At 33.5% G+C, this 16,548-nt stretch overlaps 1 protein-coding gene across 1 annotated transcript; it reads right to left on the bottom strand.

The window, feature by feature from the left end:
* On the bottom strand, positions 1–6,059 carry LOC120115536 (ATPase 11, plasma membrane-type-like). The gene is made up of 23 exons (XM_039136239.1): positions 5,954–6,059; positions 5,739–5,842; positions 5,539–5,658; positions 5,330–5,428; positions 5,067–5,204; positions 4,833–4,967; positions 4,572–4,751; positions 4,267–4,473; positions 4,062–4,181; positions 3,847–3,966; positions 3,802–3,812; positions 3,610–3,721; positions 3,416–3,520; positions 3,158–3,302; positions 2,667–2,831; positions 2,324–2,562; positions 2,117–2,149; positions 1,911–1,992; positions 1,441–1,601; positions 1,110–1,295; positions 843–1,025; positions 573–751; positions 1–440 (listed from the first exon to the last, which is right to left on the bottom strand). The coding sequence occupies exons 2-23, from the start codon at positions 5,790–5,792 to the stop codon at positions 344–346; spliced, it is 2,871 nt and encodes a 956-aa protein (XP_038992170.1). The 5' UTR covers positions 5,793–5,842; positions 5,954–6,059; the 3' UTR covers positions 1–343.
* Positions 6,060–16,548: the final 10,489 nt, after the last annotated feature.

Raw genomic sequence — 16,548 nt, 5'->3', positions numbered from 1 at the left:
TCGTACCATAATTATGTTTGCTGTAATTGCCACTTACAAATGCAGTTCACATCATGATCATGTAATTTCCCAACAGTATGGAACTCTTGTTATTTCCCCAACAAACTCCCAGCTGATTTTCCAGAGTTTGTTTTTTGATTCGACAAACAAGAGGCTTAAAATCAAAATATAAACATAAAATGCCAGCACCAGTAATAAAAATATATGTTCATAAAACCTAAACCGCAGCACTCTAATCCCGCAATGTTTCCCGTCTCTCGTTATCAAAGCAGAACGTGCTGTTTTACTTTCTTACTGCTTTCTCCTTTATGTATATCAAGACTGTGCCTTTCCATCATTCCTCTTACACTGTGTAAGATTGCTGGATCGTGTCGATGTCGAGGTTCTTCAATCTAACCACCGATTCGACGTGACCTTTCAGTGTGTGCAGTTCTCTCAACCTGGAAATCGGTAGAAAATAAAGTTAGATATGATAGTGCGTCAAAACTTGTCTCGAAATAGAATATTTCGCGCACGGAGGGTAGTAGCTGAGCAAAGAAATCAATGAACATCTCGGTACAAGTTTTGTTTACCTAGCGATTTCAGCCCTCCTCTTGGCTTCTTCGGCCATTTGATTGAGCTCTGTGAAATGGGTACGCTCGGTGAACATCTTGGTATCGGGTGCCTGCAAACCATGCAACGTCCTCTGTGCATGAGCCCATTGAAGCTCGCGTTGTTCTTTTCCGAAATCCTTTTGCCTTGTGAATGCAATCTACATAGAAAAAAACGATACCCATTAGCACACACAAGATAACAATGAGGGAGGGAAAAGCAAACATCTAACACATAAGTGGGAAGCATACCCTCTGCTCGATAACAAGATCCCAGGCTCGGCCACTCAAAGCATAGCGAATGAAGAACTTGATCAAATCGAGCGGGAAATAGAATATTAGGTTGTAGAGCCATATCACACCGGCCCAACCCCATCCAATCCCCTCAATTGCAGCAAAGCTCCAATTTGCATAGACAGCGATAAGAGTAGCAATCTATATATAATCAAACGGAATGATCAGTTTTCCCGCTACTTTGCAGAAGGATCAGCAATTCAAATAGACAAAAAACCGACTCACCAACTGAGCCACCACAAAAGCTACCACTAATAGTAAACCCGGACGCTCAACAAAAGACCAGCTTCTAGATCGCGTCACAAATATTAGGGCCTGACTTATAATGCTCACTTGCAAATACACAGCTGAAGCAAGTTTCCTATAGTCGTCATGAGCCGTTTTCTCAAGAGTTGGTACACCAAATATGCGCTGGCAAGTTAAAACAATTCAATCAACTCTTTAATTCATTGAAAGATCATGACCAATGCTAATATACACAAATTGTTTTACAAACAACCAAACATCTAGTTCAAACTAAAAGCAAATCTTCTAAAACTAAGGCATGTCATCATACCGGGAAAAAGTCAGTTTTGTATGCAGCCCAAAAGAATATAACTGTCATCACTGCCAAGTAACCCCCAAGAACAACTCCAGTAGTAAAAATTTCAGCCAGTTTCCAGCTGTCAGGTAGAGGTGATGGTTTGACCCTGTCCTTAGATATTGTCATAATGGTACCTGGAATTAGATGAAACTAGTTGGTTTAGAAGAAGAGCCGTGCAAAGCTGACAATATAGTACAATAGAGAGAGACACGTCAGCAACAACAATAAGGTTTAGAAGTTCTTATGGAAAAAATCACTTTGTAAAACCGAATGCAACTTAGAATGAGCATAAACGAACTGGAAGAAACATAAAAATCAGTTTTCAGGCGAGAAGATGAATATTTCTTTATCATTTTACTAAGTTTTTGATTTGTTTAGTAATTTTATCATGTAACACTAAAGTCTTCCAAGTTGTTTATAAAAGCGAGAATGAGAGAACAGACCATCATTGAGGATTGCAATGATCAGCACCATGAATGGTGGAAAGTCAAATTTCCAGATGAGAGCCAGAAGCATGAATCCCAACTGTGACATCAGCAGGCAAAGCATATAGAAAATTTAGACATTTAATAATACTTGTTTTGACACCGTTAGCAGAGAAAACAAGAGATGAGAGATGAAAAAATTAGGGGGGGAAACTACTACTTACCACAATACGGATTGTGATAGAAACTGCATAAATCTGCCAGGAAAAAAGACAAGAATAAGCACACTCACAAGTAACCACATTCAGCCGATTAAGAACTCGCCGACTACATGACAAATTTATGATATCACTGCCAAGATCATATAGGTGACAATGTCATTTGTGACATCAGAGGAAATTCTACATAGATCAGGATCGGTGATAACTTACAGTGTAATTTTTCATCCTTTGGAAAATGGCACGACTGGTCAAGACAGCACTGATGATGACACTAAGTCCAGGTTCAGTGAGGACAATGTCTGAAGCACTACGTGCCGCATCAGTTGCATCAGCAACAGCTATCCCGATGTCAGCCTTCTTAAGGGCAGGAGCATCATTAACTCCATCGCCAGTCATGCCACAGATGTGCTTCCTGGCTTGTAAGCGCTTCACTATTTCATATTTGTGTTCTGCACTAACACAAATTAGGGTCAACCAAAGAACAAACTTAGGGAACACAGGAATGAATTTACAACGTCATGAAGAAAATATCAAATATGAAAGAATAAAATACCAGGGAAAACACCAGCAAAGCCATCAGCTTTTTCTATTAGTTCATCAACAGGTAAGGCGGCTATAGATTCATCTTTGTCCTGTCCCAACAAAGCAGATGATGGATACATGTTGGTTCCCATGCCCAAACGGCGACCAGTCTCCTTTCCTATTGCTAGTTGATCTCCTGAGAGAAGTCGCAAGGCTCAGCAACAATGAGTACAAAGAAATTCAAGATACCTCAAAATAAGGGTTCAAAAAGTTCTATACAAAATATATATAATCCCAATGGAGGAGGATGATAAGCTGCTAACATACGTGAAAACTATAAAATTAAAGATAAATATCACTTCCAAGGGATTACCGCTTCATTACACAAAATCAAAGCCCACCCAGCCTTCCGATACATGGGAATGCTATATCGTTTTTAGAAACTGGAAAACACTTTCTCAACTAAATAGGCAATAACCACATCCGAAGGTAGCTTGTGCTTAACTGACATAAGAAACCCACCTGTAATCATTTTGACGTTTACTCCAAGGTTTAAAGCCCTCCTAATTGTCTCTGCACTATCGTGCCGAGGGGGATCAAAGAGAGGCATGAGACCAATGAACTGCCATGGGCCACCAGAACTCTCCTTCCTTCCATCAGGAACCTCCTGCAGAATTACAAATATGCCACATTTTGATTAGTTCTAATTTGATCATAAAAGACTTAAAGAGAGACGGAAGGTTAGCACTAGAGACATAATGCTACTACTAACAAAAATACCTGGCATGCCACTGCAAGAGATCGTAAACCTCGCTCTGCAAACTTATCAATGACCGCATGAACTCTTCGCTCGATATCTGACTTATTATGTGCAAGATTCAGGATCTAAAAGCATTCAGAAGGCAAGGATTAGGATGCTATAGAAACAAATATGTATATATAGGCACTGGAATGAAGGTGTTAAGACAAGCTACCTGCTCAGGTGCACCTTTACTGACTCTGTGCATTTTACCATCACCGTCAGTATAAGTTAGAGCTGTTCTCTTATCAGTAGGATTGAAAGGAAGGAAATGTACTTCTCGAATTCTGCACGCGCCTGTCAGAACCAAAAAAAAAATCAGAAAAAGAAAGTGAGTAAAGATATCCAGGGAAAAAATAGTAACAACCCAAAGGTTGGCTCATAAGAACCGACAATGGATTGGACCAATTACCTCCTTCGGATCAGCCAACATCCCAACTATTGCAGAATCTATTGCATCTTGGTTCTCTGTTCTAGATGCTCGAGCTGCCATTAGAACCACAGTGTCTGGATCTACTCCTTTGGCAAAGACCTGATACATTAATTCAGACAAAATTGTAAAGAAAAATACACTTTCTGCCCAAGGAGGTTCAAGCTGTAACCAATAGGTAAAATTATCCAGCAGACCTCAATAAGATTCTTGTCAACTGTAAGTTTGTTCAGTGTCAGCGTCCCAGTCTTATCACTGCAAAGAACATCCATGCCTGCCATCTCCTCAATTGCAGTCATTCTCTTTGTGATAGCTCCCTGTAGCAATTATAAGCAAACCTTTAATGCACACAAATATCTTGAACTGAGGCCAATTGAAAATTTTCTAATGAATCCAACAAACCTGCTGAGATAGCCTATGAGAACCAATAGCCATAGTAACTGATAAAACTGTAGGCATGGCAATTGGGATTCCACCAATGAGAAGAACAAGAAGATTGTCAATTCCAGGACGGTACTTCCGGTGTTGAATCGGATACATGACAACAATCTCTATTATCATCCCCACTGCAATAGAGCATATGCAGAAATTCCCTATCGCCGTCAAGACCTAAAAGATGTGAAAGCAAGAATTAATATATACAATAGTCTAAAGCACAAAGTTCCAAAATAGTAAAACAAAAAATGATGATGAATTAATATACTTACCTTCTGAAAATGACCAACTTGGTTAGTGGTATCAACAAGGTGAGCAGCCTTCCCGAAGAAAGTATGAACACCGGTGGCAATAACCACTGCTTCAATCTCCCCCTGTTTGCAAGTAGAACCAGAGTAAACACCATCACCCGGTCCTTTTGTTACAGGGAGGGACTCTCCCGTTAGTGCAGACTGCAAACACAATAAAAACAATTAAGGTTTGGAGAAATCAACCTGAACAAGTAAACCAAGCACCGGTTATACTAGACCTACCTGATCGATTTTAAGAGGATCCCCCTCGAGTAATCGGGCATCAGCAGGAATAATATCACCTAGTTTGATACTTATTATGTCTCCAGGCACCAGAACAGCTGCATCCTGCTCGTTCCACCTTCCATCTCGAAGAACCTTTAATTAAAGATTTCATTAGTGATTAGCAATGACGACGAAATACTAAAAGAAATCATATCGGAACAACAAATTCATAAACAGAAACACGAACAATACCTTTGCTTTAGGAGCAAGACGAGCCATGAGAGCAGCTGCTGCATTACCAGCATTGTTTTCCTCAATAAAACTGATGGTGGAGTTGATGATAAGCAGAGTAATGATACCAACAAAGTCTTGCCAATCTGGCGGCTTCCCCTGCAAAATAACCCATAAAACAGTAAGATAGAAGATAAAATTCATGGGGGAAAAATATAAAAATCCAAAGATCTCCCAATGAATTTTGATAAAATAACCCATAAATCCATTAAAAAAGAACTCACTCCTCCATTTGCAAGAGCAATGGCCATGATAGCAGCAGCTTCCATAACCCATGAGAGAGGATTCCACATAAAACCCAAAAACTTGAAGAATTTGCTCTCCTGAATAATAACAATAAAAGTTGATAAATTGTTAGAAAATAATAATGAGACCTGAATCAAATTTGAGAAAAACAAGGGGAATTTTGAATTCTCAAGACAAAAAAGACTACTTTTTTCTCTTCAAGCTTGTTGTGTCCAAAAATTGTCAGCCTTTCCTCAGCAGCCTCAGTAGTAAGACCTTCTTTGCTACATCTCAGATTCTCCAAAACTTCTTCAATGGGTATATTTTCCTGCTCAAAACACAAATCAAACACGAAACATAACGTAGTTCACAGACAAAATGCTTCAGCGTTAGCTCAGATCTAGTTACCAAATCCACGGTTTCTTTCACAACAGCCTCCAAGACTTCATTTTTGTCCCCCATCTTTTCTCCCTCCAAAGCTCAAAACGACCACCAAGAGAAACTTCACGTTGCTGAAAAAAAAAAGAAGGAAATATCTATTACAGTACAACCAAAAAAACATAACCACCAAAACTAGAAGAAGAAAAAAAGCTCCTTGAACAAGCAAACGAAACAAGTTATACACAGTTTCAAAGACTTGAACTTGGATTATAGTTCAGGAACCAAAATGACAACAACTTCTAATCTACCAGCAAAAAGAAAAGAAAACGAGAGAAAGAGAAACCGCTACAATGGTGGCAGTGTTGGTATTGATATATATATATATATATATGTCTAGTAACAGTCATTTCCAAACTTGTTTGCGTGTTGTTGTTGTTTTTTTAACCTAATTTTGTAAAATAATTTTGAGAAACCCATGATTCCCCCCGCTTCTCACAGATTGTACCTGAGGCCTTGAAGAGATGTTGCACCTTTGGAGTTTTTCCGAATTTTTAAGCTTTTTCAAGGGATTAGTTGGGAATTTCAAGGTATGTGCATTTATTCCTTCTTTTAGATTTTCTTTCTTTCTTTTCCTTCAGTTTGGCGTTCTACGAGGACGACGAAAGTTAATACCAACCGGCGATGCCCATACATTATGTTACAAAATGCACATGCACAAAGTATACAGTGGTCCACTAGCTAAAATAGGTCATTTATTTCATGTAATTTATTTTTTAGGTAAACTACATTATTTATTAGTCACTAATTATTAAATCTTAAATTATCATTATCTCAGTTTTATCGTATTATTAACCGTTAATTTTTTAATAAAAATATTTTCTTAATTTTTAAAAGGTCGTTTACATTTTTATCCTTGAATATTTTGGTGAAGTTGTAACCTACTTTTGTGTTATTTATTTTATCTTGTAGATTTTGAAAAGAGAAAAAAGGAACATGCTTTGATGAAGTGGAAAGCCGTAAATGTAGATAAGTGACACGGATTGAATTCTATTCGTCAATTTTTCTTATTGGTCCTTATATTATAGATCGGTTGTGGACTTAACTCAAATACTTTAATTTGATTCATTTTAGTTTCAATATTTAAAAGTTTATAAAACTACAGTCGCAATTTATTGATACAAGAAAAATGAAATTTTAAAAAAAATTACACATAACCATTATTTAAATTAAACTTAATTTTTTAAAAAAAATATTTTTTTAAATATATTGATTCATTTTAGTTTCAATGTTTAAAAGTTTTTAAATTGAACAACATATTATAATTTACACATAATATATGAACTAACAAAAAAATTTTAACTTAATAATTTCCATAATTATTATTTAGATTAAAATTGAATTTTTAAAAATAATTAAATCAATTTTTTCAAATCTTACTTAATTTTATTTATTATTATATTTAAAGAAAATGAAAAGTAGGTATATATTCATTGTTTTCCACGTAACCATCAACTTATAAATTAAGGAAAGAAGATTTTGTTTGATTTCAGAAACCACATAATAAATGAAACCCTCATGTAGCGTCTGATCGAAATTTTTTATATAATGTTTTTTTTCATTTATAAAATTAAAAAATACTATGAAATAGTAATATTTATTCAACCATCAAGTGTTATGTGCAATTGTGAATCTAATATTTTTATTTTTATTTGTTTAATAAATGTTTCCTTTTTATGTGAAAAATGACAGAAAATTTTGCTATCTCGTGCAAATTAAGATCCTAAATTATTTTTTTTAATATTTTAGTCCAAAATCAGACGGCAATAACTTGTTTTGCAACCATAGGATCTCTAATGATTTATTTGATGACACCAAAGCAAAAAGCATCAAGTAAGATGCTCTTAGACTTGAGAATCTCCCTAATTGGGGCTGATTACCACTTCTAACGACGGTCTAATAAAGAAGAATAAACCCCACAATCTTCTTCAATCTTTGCCATAAAAAAATCTCATTATTGGCTGTTTCCTCAACGTGGATTCAATCCTCAACCTGTCTTAGCTGGTTCTTGATGGCTCTTAGATATGATATTGGAATTAAAATTATTTTTTAATTCAAACATATTTGTCATAAAATAATCGACTGTGACTCTTCGTTTAAATCAAAAGAGATGAACTTAAAATTTATTAACTGTTAGAACTAAACCATAATAAATATTAAATCAAACGGGAATCTAATCATGTCTAATCGTCAAAAATAAAATATTAGATGCATAAACGTATCTGAATTAATCGATAGGTGAAATCCTTGAATCTTTGTTTGGTTGTGATATTCAAAAAAGATAGAATCCTTTTGAGTATAAACTTTCTGACGTTGATGAGAGAAAATACGATATGATTTATTTCTTAGAGATCATAACCCCTTTATATAACTGATTTAAAAATCAATTATTGTTTATACTTATAACTCTACCCCTCATGAAATTATAAATACAATTTTAATAGAATCTACACTTTTATTTCCATGATACTTCTAATGCATTATGTCTTTATATATCATAAAATTATAAATACAACTTTAATAATACATACATTTTTATTTCCATGGTAATTCTAATACCTTATGAATTTATAACATAATTGGTCAATTAATTTATGTCATAGTTTATGATAACAATATACATTAAAAATATGTGTATATAATTATGAATTTTAATTAAACATTAACTTATCGAAATTAACCGATCAAATCGAATTAGTTTGATTAAACAATCGGCCGTCGAAATTAATATTTTACAAATTCGATTAATAGTTAATTTGGTTTGAAATTGATTAATTAACCGAATAAACTAAATATTAAATACTAAATACATATTTTAAGCTTAAATCCATTAAGAATTAGGATCTAAATATTTTTTTAACGGAATAAACTAAATATTAAATACTAAATAAAATTTTAATTAATTCAATTTTAAGAGAATTTAATCAATTTAATAAACAAACCGACCATTTAATACTAAATATTAAATCACTCTTGCATCAATAATTTTAATTTTACGTGTCGTGGGACAAGAACGGAGACAAACAACTAAAGAGATTTGGGAAGCAGTTAGAGACAAAAGAATTAAGGTTCATTGGCATAAAATCATATGGTTTTCTTCCCACATTCCAAAACTCAGTATGATTGCTTGGATAACCATCCTAAACAGACTTCCAACTCGGGAAAGACTGTCTCGGATGGGATTCGTTATTGATAGAAGTTGTGTGTTATGTAATGAGCCCATTGAAACAATGGACCACCTATTTGTTGAGTGCAACTTTGCCAAAAACCTATAGAGCTTCATTCTCAATCTCACTCACCTGAGAGTAACTCACATGATTGGGAAGAAATGATTAACTGGGCGTCTGATAAATGGAAAGGTAAATCACATCTTTATACTATACTAAAGATTGCTTGGACTTCGTCCATCTATCTGATCTGGGAGGAGAGAAATAGAAGAATTTTTCATCGAGGATCCAGAGAAGTTGAATAAATTCTGTCTACCATCAAAGAGCTTATCCGAATCCAACGTAGAGGCAAAAATATTAATAGAATAGATAATGTTAACTGTAATTTATGCTCTAATTGGAGTATAGTCTAACCATTTTTTGTTACAGGTATTGATTATACTTCCTTTTGGGATGATTGTTGTAACTACACTGCTATTTGAATAATAAATGTTTACTTATCCCAAAAAAAGAACTGAGACAAACGTTATTGACGAAAATCAATGCAATAGATAAAACTAAAACCCAAGAGAGTTTACACCTAATTTACATTAAAAAAAATCTAAATATTTAAAGGTCACATAACCCCAACCTTTGTCTTTTATCATTCTAGCCAAGTGTCAAAGACCCTTGTCGGCCCCTTTGAGTCTCTCTACCTTCGGTAATATGATACTTTAATCTACATTAATTTTAGCAGCTAATTATCTATACTGTATATATATATATATGAATAAATCCATATTTTGGCATTTTATTTTAATTATTTCGTAAAATAAAGTTAGTAGGTTTCCTTTTCATGCATGTGGGTCTGGCCCACGACCCATGTGCCACATGTCCTTGGTTGGCCACACAGACCCAATTTCATTTTTTTAATCAATAAAAGAAACAAAAAGTGAAAACTTTTGAAAACGTACAAAGCCGTACCCTCAGTCACGTCCCATTATATTCCCTTCTCACTTTTCACAGTAAAAACGCCAACAATAAGAACATAATTAAAATTTGGATAAAACACACAATAATTTATTAAAATGTTTTTAATAAAAATAACATTCTGTTTTACCATTCAATTCACTTAATAAATATAGGGTAAAGTATAGTAATGATCATCAAATTTTTTTAAAGTTTGCATTTACGTCCTTCAACTTTTAATGTAATATAACCCTCCAACATTTAGTCTGTTTGCAATATGATCCCCGAAGTAACCAGTCGTTTGACGCCGTTACACTGTCGTTAGTACGTTTGCAATATGATCACTGAGCTTTTCAGGCGCTTGCATTTAGGTCTTTCAACTTTTAAAACTTGTAACACAACTCTCAATTTTATTCTAAACCCCAAATTTTAAATTAATTTAATTATATTTTAAACCCTAAATTCTAAAATACTTTAATTTAGGGTTTAAAGTATAATTAAAGTATTTTAAAATTTGGGATTTAGAATGTAATTGAAGTGTTTTAGAATTTTGAACATGAATTTGTTATTTGATAGTGTTTACTTTAATATAAATTTGAGGTTTATTGCATGCACATCCAACGGCTGCCGCAATTTGAACATGAAAAGTGCACATATCACGTTTATTGCATAAACCGTTGAAGTAAAAATAACAAGGTCAATTTGTCTTATTCGTAGCTATCGCACTTTGGTATGACAATCTAATATGTTTGGATGGAACTTGAGCATGCACATCCAAAGGTTGCGACTGCAAAAATAGTAAAGAGTTTTAGTTCATAGGACTACAACATACAACCAAGCAATAAATAAAATAAACCAAGAATATCAATTAATAACTCATTCAGAATGAGAACTTAATAAATAAAGGGAAAGAGGTTCGGTCATAGTCATTTCAAAAGCTAAGGCGTCAAATGGGTTGTTTAAGATAGACATTAGATGTCAAATACAACATTACCAGTTGCAAATGTATTAATGACCTACCCTTTTAACATATAATTGCTTCTAATGAACCATGTTTAATGTTCCTCAATAGCCAAACATGATGAGAATCTAAAGTAGATAGCGGAACTAAAATAATAGGACCTCATAATTCTTGTAAATTCATGGCATGTAAGCAATAAAATACATTGTAAAACATATAGGACATTGCAACAAACATATATATGGCATAAATGAAAGTGCAAATGCGCAATGACCGGGCAATATATCAAGTAGTTGCTCTAAATATACTACTCTGTCATGATGTCTTTCAAGTTGCGTGCATGCAGAATTGTCTTCTAAAGCTATAATTCAATACAGATTCAACTGTAAAATTTTCAAAACATGTACAAAAATCCAATTCGTTCATGATATATCAGTCCCATAATCAACATGAACTTATTAAAAAGAATACGAGCTCACAGGACGCCGAAAACCACAGGTCGGATCAATATAATTCCAGTAAACTAGTACTAGCAGTCTCTAGGATTGAGTCTGGCGATTTCACTATGTCGATACTCACAACCAATCCCCTGATTTAAAAAAAACCAAACAAGAATATAAAAAGAATTTAGCCTAGGACCCTCTTTCACTTCTATTTTGATGGACTGAATATCTTTCATAATGAGTACTAAAAGTTTTGATTAAAAAGAAAGAAAGAAAATTCAATGGTTTTGGTTAAAAACTAACACTAAATATCCATATTCTTGACATGCAGTTCCAGAAACATAAAAATTTCAACAAAAAACACACAATACGAGCTGAAAATATGAAAGTGAGAAAGAGGAAAAGCTTACTTTCGGATAGCCCAAAAGAGAAAATAAATACCTTCTTGTAAGTGAAGGGATAAACTAAGAAATAAATGCAATCGGTGTTGCGTTCCAACAATTCTTCCTCCATTGTTTCTTTGTAAATAAAAAGCTGAAAGACTGAGCACTGCTTGAGTTTACAATTTTAAATGGCAGAAAATTGAAGAAAAAAAAACCAAACGATAGTGCATATGAATGAAAGAGACTGAGATGTGAAGACTTTGTTTGAGATTTCATTATATTTGATCATCTATTGGAAAATCTTTAACAACAAGGAATATTATATGTCATTTATACAAAATAATTCCAGCTTTGTTGGCGACTTTCAACATTGATATTTACTTCATCTTAGTAGTATTTGTCAACTATGTATTTCTAACCCCATTTTTTCTCACAAGCATTTCATCGAACATCTATGCTTCACCTGAGATTACCTGTATCTAACATTATACCTTGAATAGTTGATGGTCTCGATAGTCCCTTGGTCGGGTATTCTCTCAATAGACGATTATTCAATTCAACACCTCCATAGAATTCAAAGTTAGATTAGAACTTCCCATGCATCCCCGACTGAAAAGTTATACAGAAAATGAGAAGAGAGAAGCGAAAAAGGAAATTTGAGATCAAAAATGAATTTGGGGTTTATAATAAAGTTAAAGAATGTGTTGCAAGTTTTAAAAGTTAGGGGACCTAAATGCAAGCGCCTGAAAAGTTCAGTGACCATATTGCAAACGTATTAACGGTAGTGTAACGTAGTCAAACGGCCGGTTACGTCGGGGACCATATTGCAAACAGACTAAATATTGGGGGACTATATTACAATTTTTAAAAGTTAGGGGACCTAAATGAAAGCTTTAGAAAAGTTCAGTGACCATTACTATACTTTACCCTTCTTTTAATTATAATAAGAACCTTTGTTGATTGTATAATTAAATGTAGATAAAATATTTTACAATTAATTAAATATGAATTAAATTTGTATTAATCTTAATTTGGACCATTAAATTCCAACATCAATAATTTTACCTTCATTAATTGATCCAACTTAAGTAGTATCGATACTACCAGCACAGTTTCAATACTTCTATGCTATGGTACCGATACCCCCTCCGGTATCGATACCAATATTAGATTCGATGTTGCCTGGTATCGATACCCTTAATATGGTATCGATACTACTATACTATGGTATCGATATCTCCTCATTGATATCGATTCTCTCTGAACAATTATATGAATTTTTCCTTAAGGTATCGATACTCATTCAACCAGTATCGATACCCCTACCCCAATTACTACTTATTTTCTCTTTGAAGTATCGGTACTGAATGAACAGTACCAATACCCCTAGCTCAGAATTTACTTGTTTCACCCGAAAATTTTCCATAACATATTAAATTTCCACTCTATTAACTTCTTTTGCTTCATTAAACTCAAATATACCTACTCAAACCATCTTATATCACTTTAACTCATCAAATCATTCGATATCTCATTAGAACCCTTGAATTTAAAAATCTTACCAATTATTCAACATGTTCTTAATTCACTTCTATTGTTTCTAACTTCTTAATTAGATCATTGACAAGTCAAATATGACTTCTAAATCCATTAACAACCTCTTATTCAACAACTCACTTAAAAACTCTTTATATTCAAACTTCCATAACTTATCCCTCTTTAAGTTTTAAGTAATCAAAAGTCTTCCTTAAGCTTTTTTATCATCTCTAGAACCAGAATCAACTTAAAAAGGAAAGGAAATCTTAACTTGAGACCAACTTACCTTATTCATGGTGACACGGGAAGAATAAGAAGATAGCCCATCCAAGTCTCCAGATTTTTCTTTCCTTTTCTCCCATTTTTCACGTGGTATATCCTTTATAAAGGGTTAATAAAAATTCTTTCTTTTGAAAAGACCAATTTACCTTTACTTCATTAAATATTTACTAATAATCCTTCACAAAATATTCCCAATTAAGTCCTTAAACTTTTTAATTTTTCTAAATCAAACCTCAAAGTTTTAAAACTTCTATTTTAGTCACTAACCTTAATTTTGGGATGTTACAAATCTGCCCTCCTTTAAGAAAATTTATGCTCTATTTTTCATTGCATACATCTATAAGAACATATCTTCTAATGTTCTCATATTGCTTCCTTTACTTAATCTTCTTGTTTACCACTAGTAGACTTACCGTTTTCCCACTCAATTCTTCATATACATCCGAACTTTATTTTTTTCATTATATAGGCTTACCATTTTCCTTTACTCATTATATAGACAATAACTCCAATCTTTACTCCTCAATATCATGAATCAAATTCTTTCTTTCATTATTCTCTAATTGCTTTGCAACATAACTCAAACATTTACTCATTCCTTAACCCTTATATATATTATGATACACATAATCTTTTCATATAACCTTACTTACTTGTCCACAGAATAATCACCCCTTTATAATACAAAGTGCTAACTTAGTCCATTTCTTTATACAAATCTCAATTTATCTCCAACGAAATTTTGATACATAACTTATAACAACGTTTTCTCATTTCACTGAGAATTTAAAATTTTACTACCTCAATATCAAACTTATAATCCACACCTCAATCTAACCCTTGTCATACTTGATCCTTTAAACTCTATCATTTAATTTACTTAACTTATCAAATCTACGTCATTTCTTATACACCATGCAATTTCTTTTGTTCAAACTCAACATTCCAAATTCATTTGTCTTTTAAACTAATCATTGATGTACCCATTCTTAAACTCTTCCGAAACAATATCCACATCACTGAATCTTCTATTACTATCATGATAACATCTGTTCACTATACTTTAACTCAATCGCAAAGTAACTAAATTACTTCATCTAACTTCTCCACTTTGGAACAATGGAGATCCTCTAACACTATTCGAATGTGTTTCAATCTTCCGGAAAAATCATTAACTTTTACAAAGGCGCTCCTTAAGGTGTCCGCGCTTCATCATGCCTGGCCATGGAATATGAATTGCTACCACCATCAGGTCTATCACCTCTCACTTCGTTTCGAAACTCTCATTATCATATTTATATTATATCGTAACAATCTAATTCTATTAACAAGACAACACACTCCTTACACTATCATATCAGAAATATTCACTTTATGTTGGCATGTACACATTTTTAAGCCTAGAATCGGCTAAACTTTAGCTCTGATACCATTAAATGTAACACCCCCAACCCATACCCGACCTGGATCCGAGTCTGAGGTGTCACATTGACTTTTTAAAACTTATACTTGTATTAAAATATGAAAAATTTCCACTTATATTAAATAAAATTTCATAATTCATATTATTACAAATAAAATATCTTCAAAACTGATCAAATCGTATATAATTCAAAACATTAATTACATGCCAACTACTTTCAATAAATAAAATACATATGATTCCAAACTCTTGTCTGATCTGATCATAGTAAAGGAGAGGCTGACATGTCTTGCTCCTCATTGCTCCTTAACCTTCTCATAACCTACGTGTGAAACATTCATACCCTAAGTCGATGACTTAGTGATGCATATAAAACATGTAATGTAAACTCTAACTCCCAATAATGCATCAACACTTAATATTATTATATCATACACAAACATATATCCATTCATATAACAAATACACACATATACATATATCATCATATTCATTCTTAGCATATCATTAATCCCTTTTAACATATGATCCTTTACTTACCCTGTATACACATCATATAACACATATATCACTTTACAAAGAAATAAAAATATCATCATACCAAGTTTATTTATATTATATTTTTATTAGCCCATGTACACAGGTGAGAACTAAAGATATGTGAGTACATAGAGGTTATACACATACGCTATCACCACAGCTCGTATAATTCCTACTAGGGGCGCGTAGGATTTGTCCTGAAGGACCACTCCTTAAGAACCATATACATATTCCAATCGACCAAATAAGTATACAGAAGTATCGCATATGTAACACCCCCAACCCATACCCGACCCGGATATGAGTCAGAGCTACTACATTGACTTTGAAACACAACTCTTAACAAATAATAGCAAAATATTTGGACTTATATTAAGAAAATACGATAATATACATATTGTAATATAAGTTTACTAAAATATTCAGAGCATACACAACTTAACCCTTTAATTACATGCCAACTGCCATTTACATAACAAAATGACCTACTGATTAAGTTGCTTCTGATCTGGTGGTTGCAGGAGTAATGCTGTCAAGCTGCTTCACCTGTCTCGTCTATTTTCTCGGATCCTACGTGTGAAACACTCACACGCTAAGTTATCGACTTAGTGAGGCAATGTAATAATAATAACAAGGCAATGTAATGAACATGTCATGATCATATGAAATGAGATGCAAACATGTACTTAATCAATGTAGTCTACATCATCAATATCCATACCTGTAAGCGTATGACTTTAACATTCATGAATTTGTATGAATAAGTTTATTGGCCCATGATAGCATATTGAGAACCTAAGGTATCTGACTAATGTGAGGTTGTGCACTATGCTGTCACCACAGCTCGTATAAATGCACCGAAGTGCCGCGTAGAATTGCACCGTAGTGCCATATAATGATGTCCATAAGGACCACATATAATTCCTTAAGAATCATATACATATACTAGGGATCAAGTATGTGTCTTTCTAAGACTTCACACATGTTCCACAGAATATATATATATCCCGAAGGACCACGTAGAATTGCACCGTAGTGCCATATAATGATGTCCATAAGGACCACATAGGATTCCTTAAGAATCATATACATATACT

The sequence above is a fragment of the Hibiscus syriacus genome, unplaced genomic scaffold (genome assembly GCF_006381635.1).
Source record: "Hibiscus syriacus cultivar Baekdansim isolate YM2019G1 unplaced genomic scaffold, ASM638163v2 tig00000050_pilon, whole genome shotgun sequence".
Lineage (NCBI taxonomy): Eukaryota > Viridiplantae > Streptophyta > Magnoliopsida > Malvales > Malvaceae > Hibiscus > Hibiscus syriacus.
Note: the sequence above shows the minus strand (reverse complement) of the source record. Positions and strands in the feature narration are given on the sequence as shown.

Excerpts from the sequence above, each read along its gene's own strand:
- LOC120115536 (XM_039136239.1), bottom strand. The coding sequence starts at position 5,792 with ATGGGGGACAAAAATGAAGTCTTGGAGGCTGTTGTGAAAGAAACCGTG. Across the intron at positions 3,303-3,415 it reads CTCTTGCAGTGGCATGCCAG|GAGGTTCCTGATGGAAGGAA; the intron begins GTATTTTTGTTA and ends GTAATTCTGCAG. Across the intron at positions 2,832-3,157 it reads AAACGTCAAAATGATTACAG|GAGATCAACTAGCAATAGGA; the intron begins GTGGGTTTCTTA and ends GACTTCTCTCAG.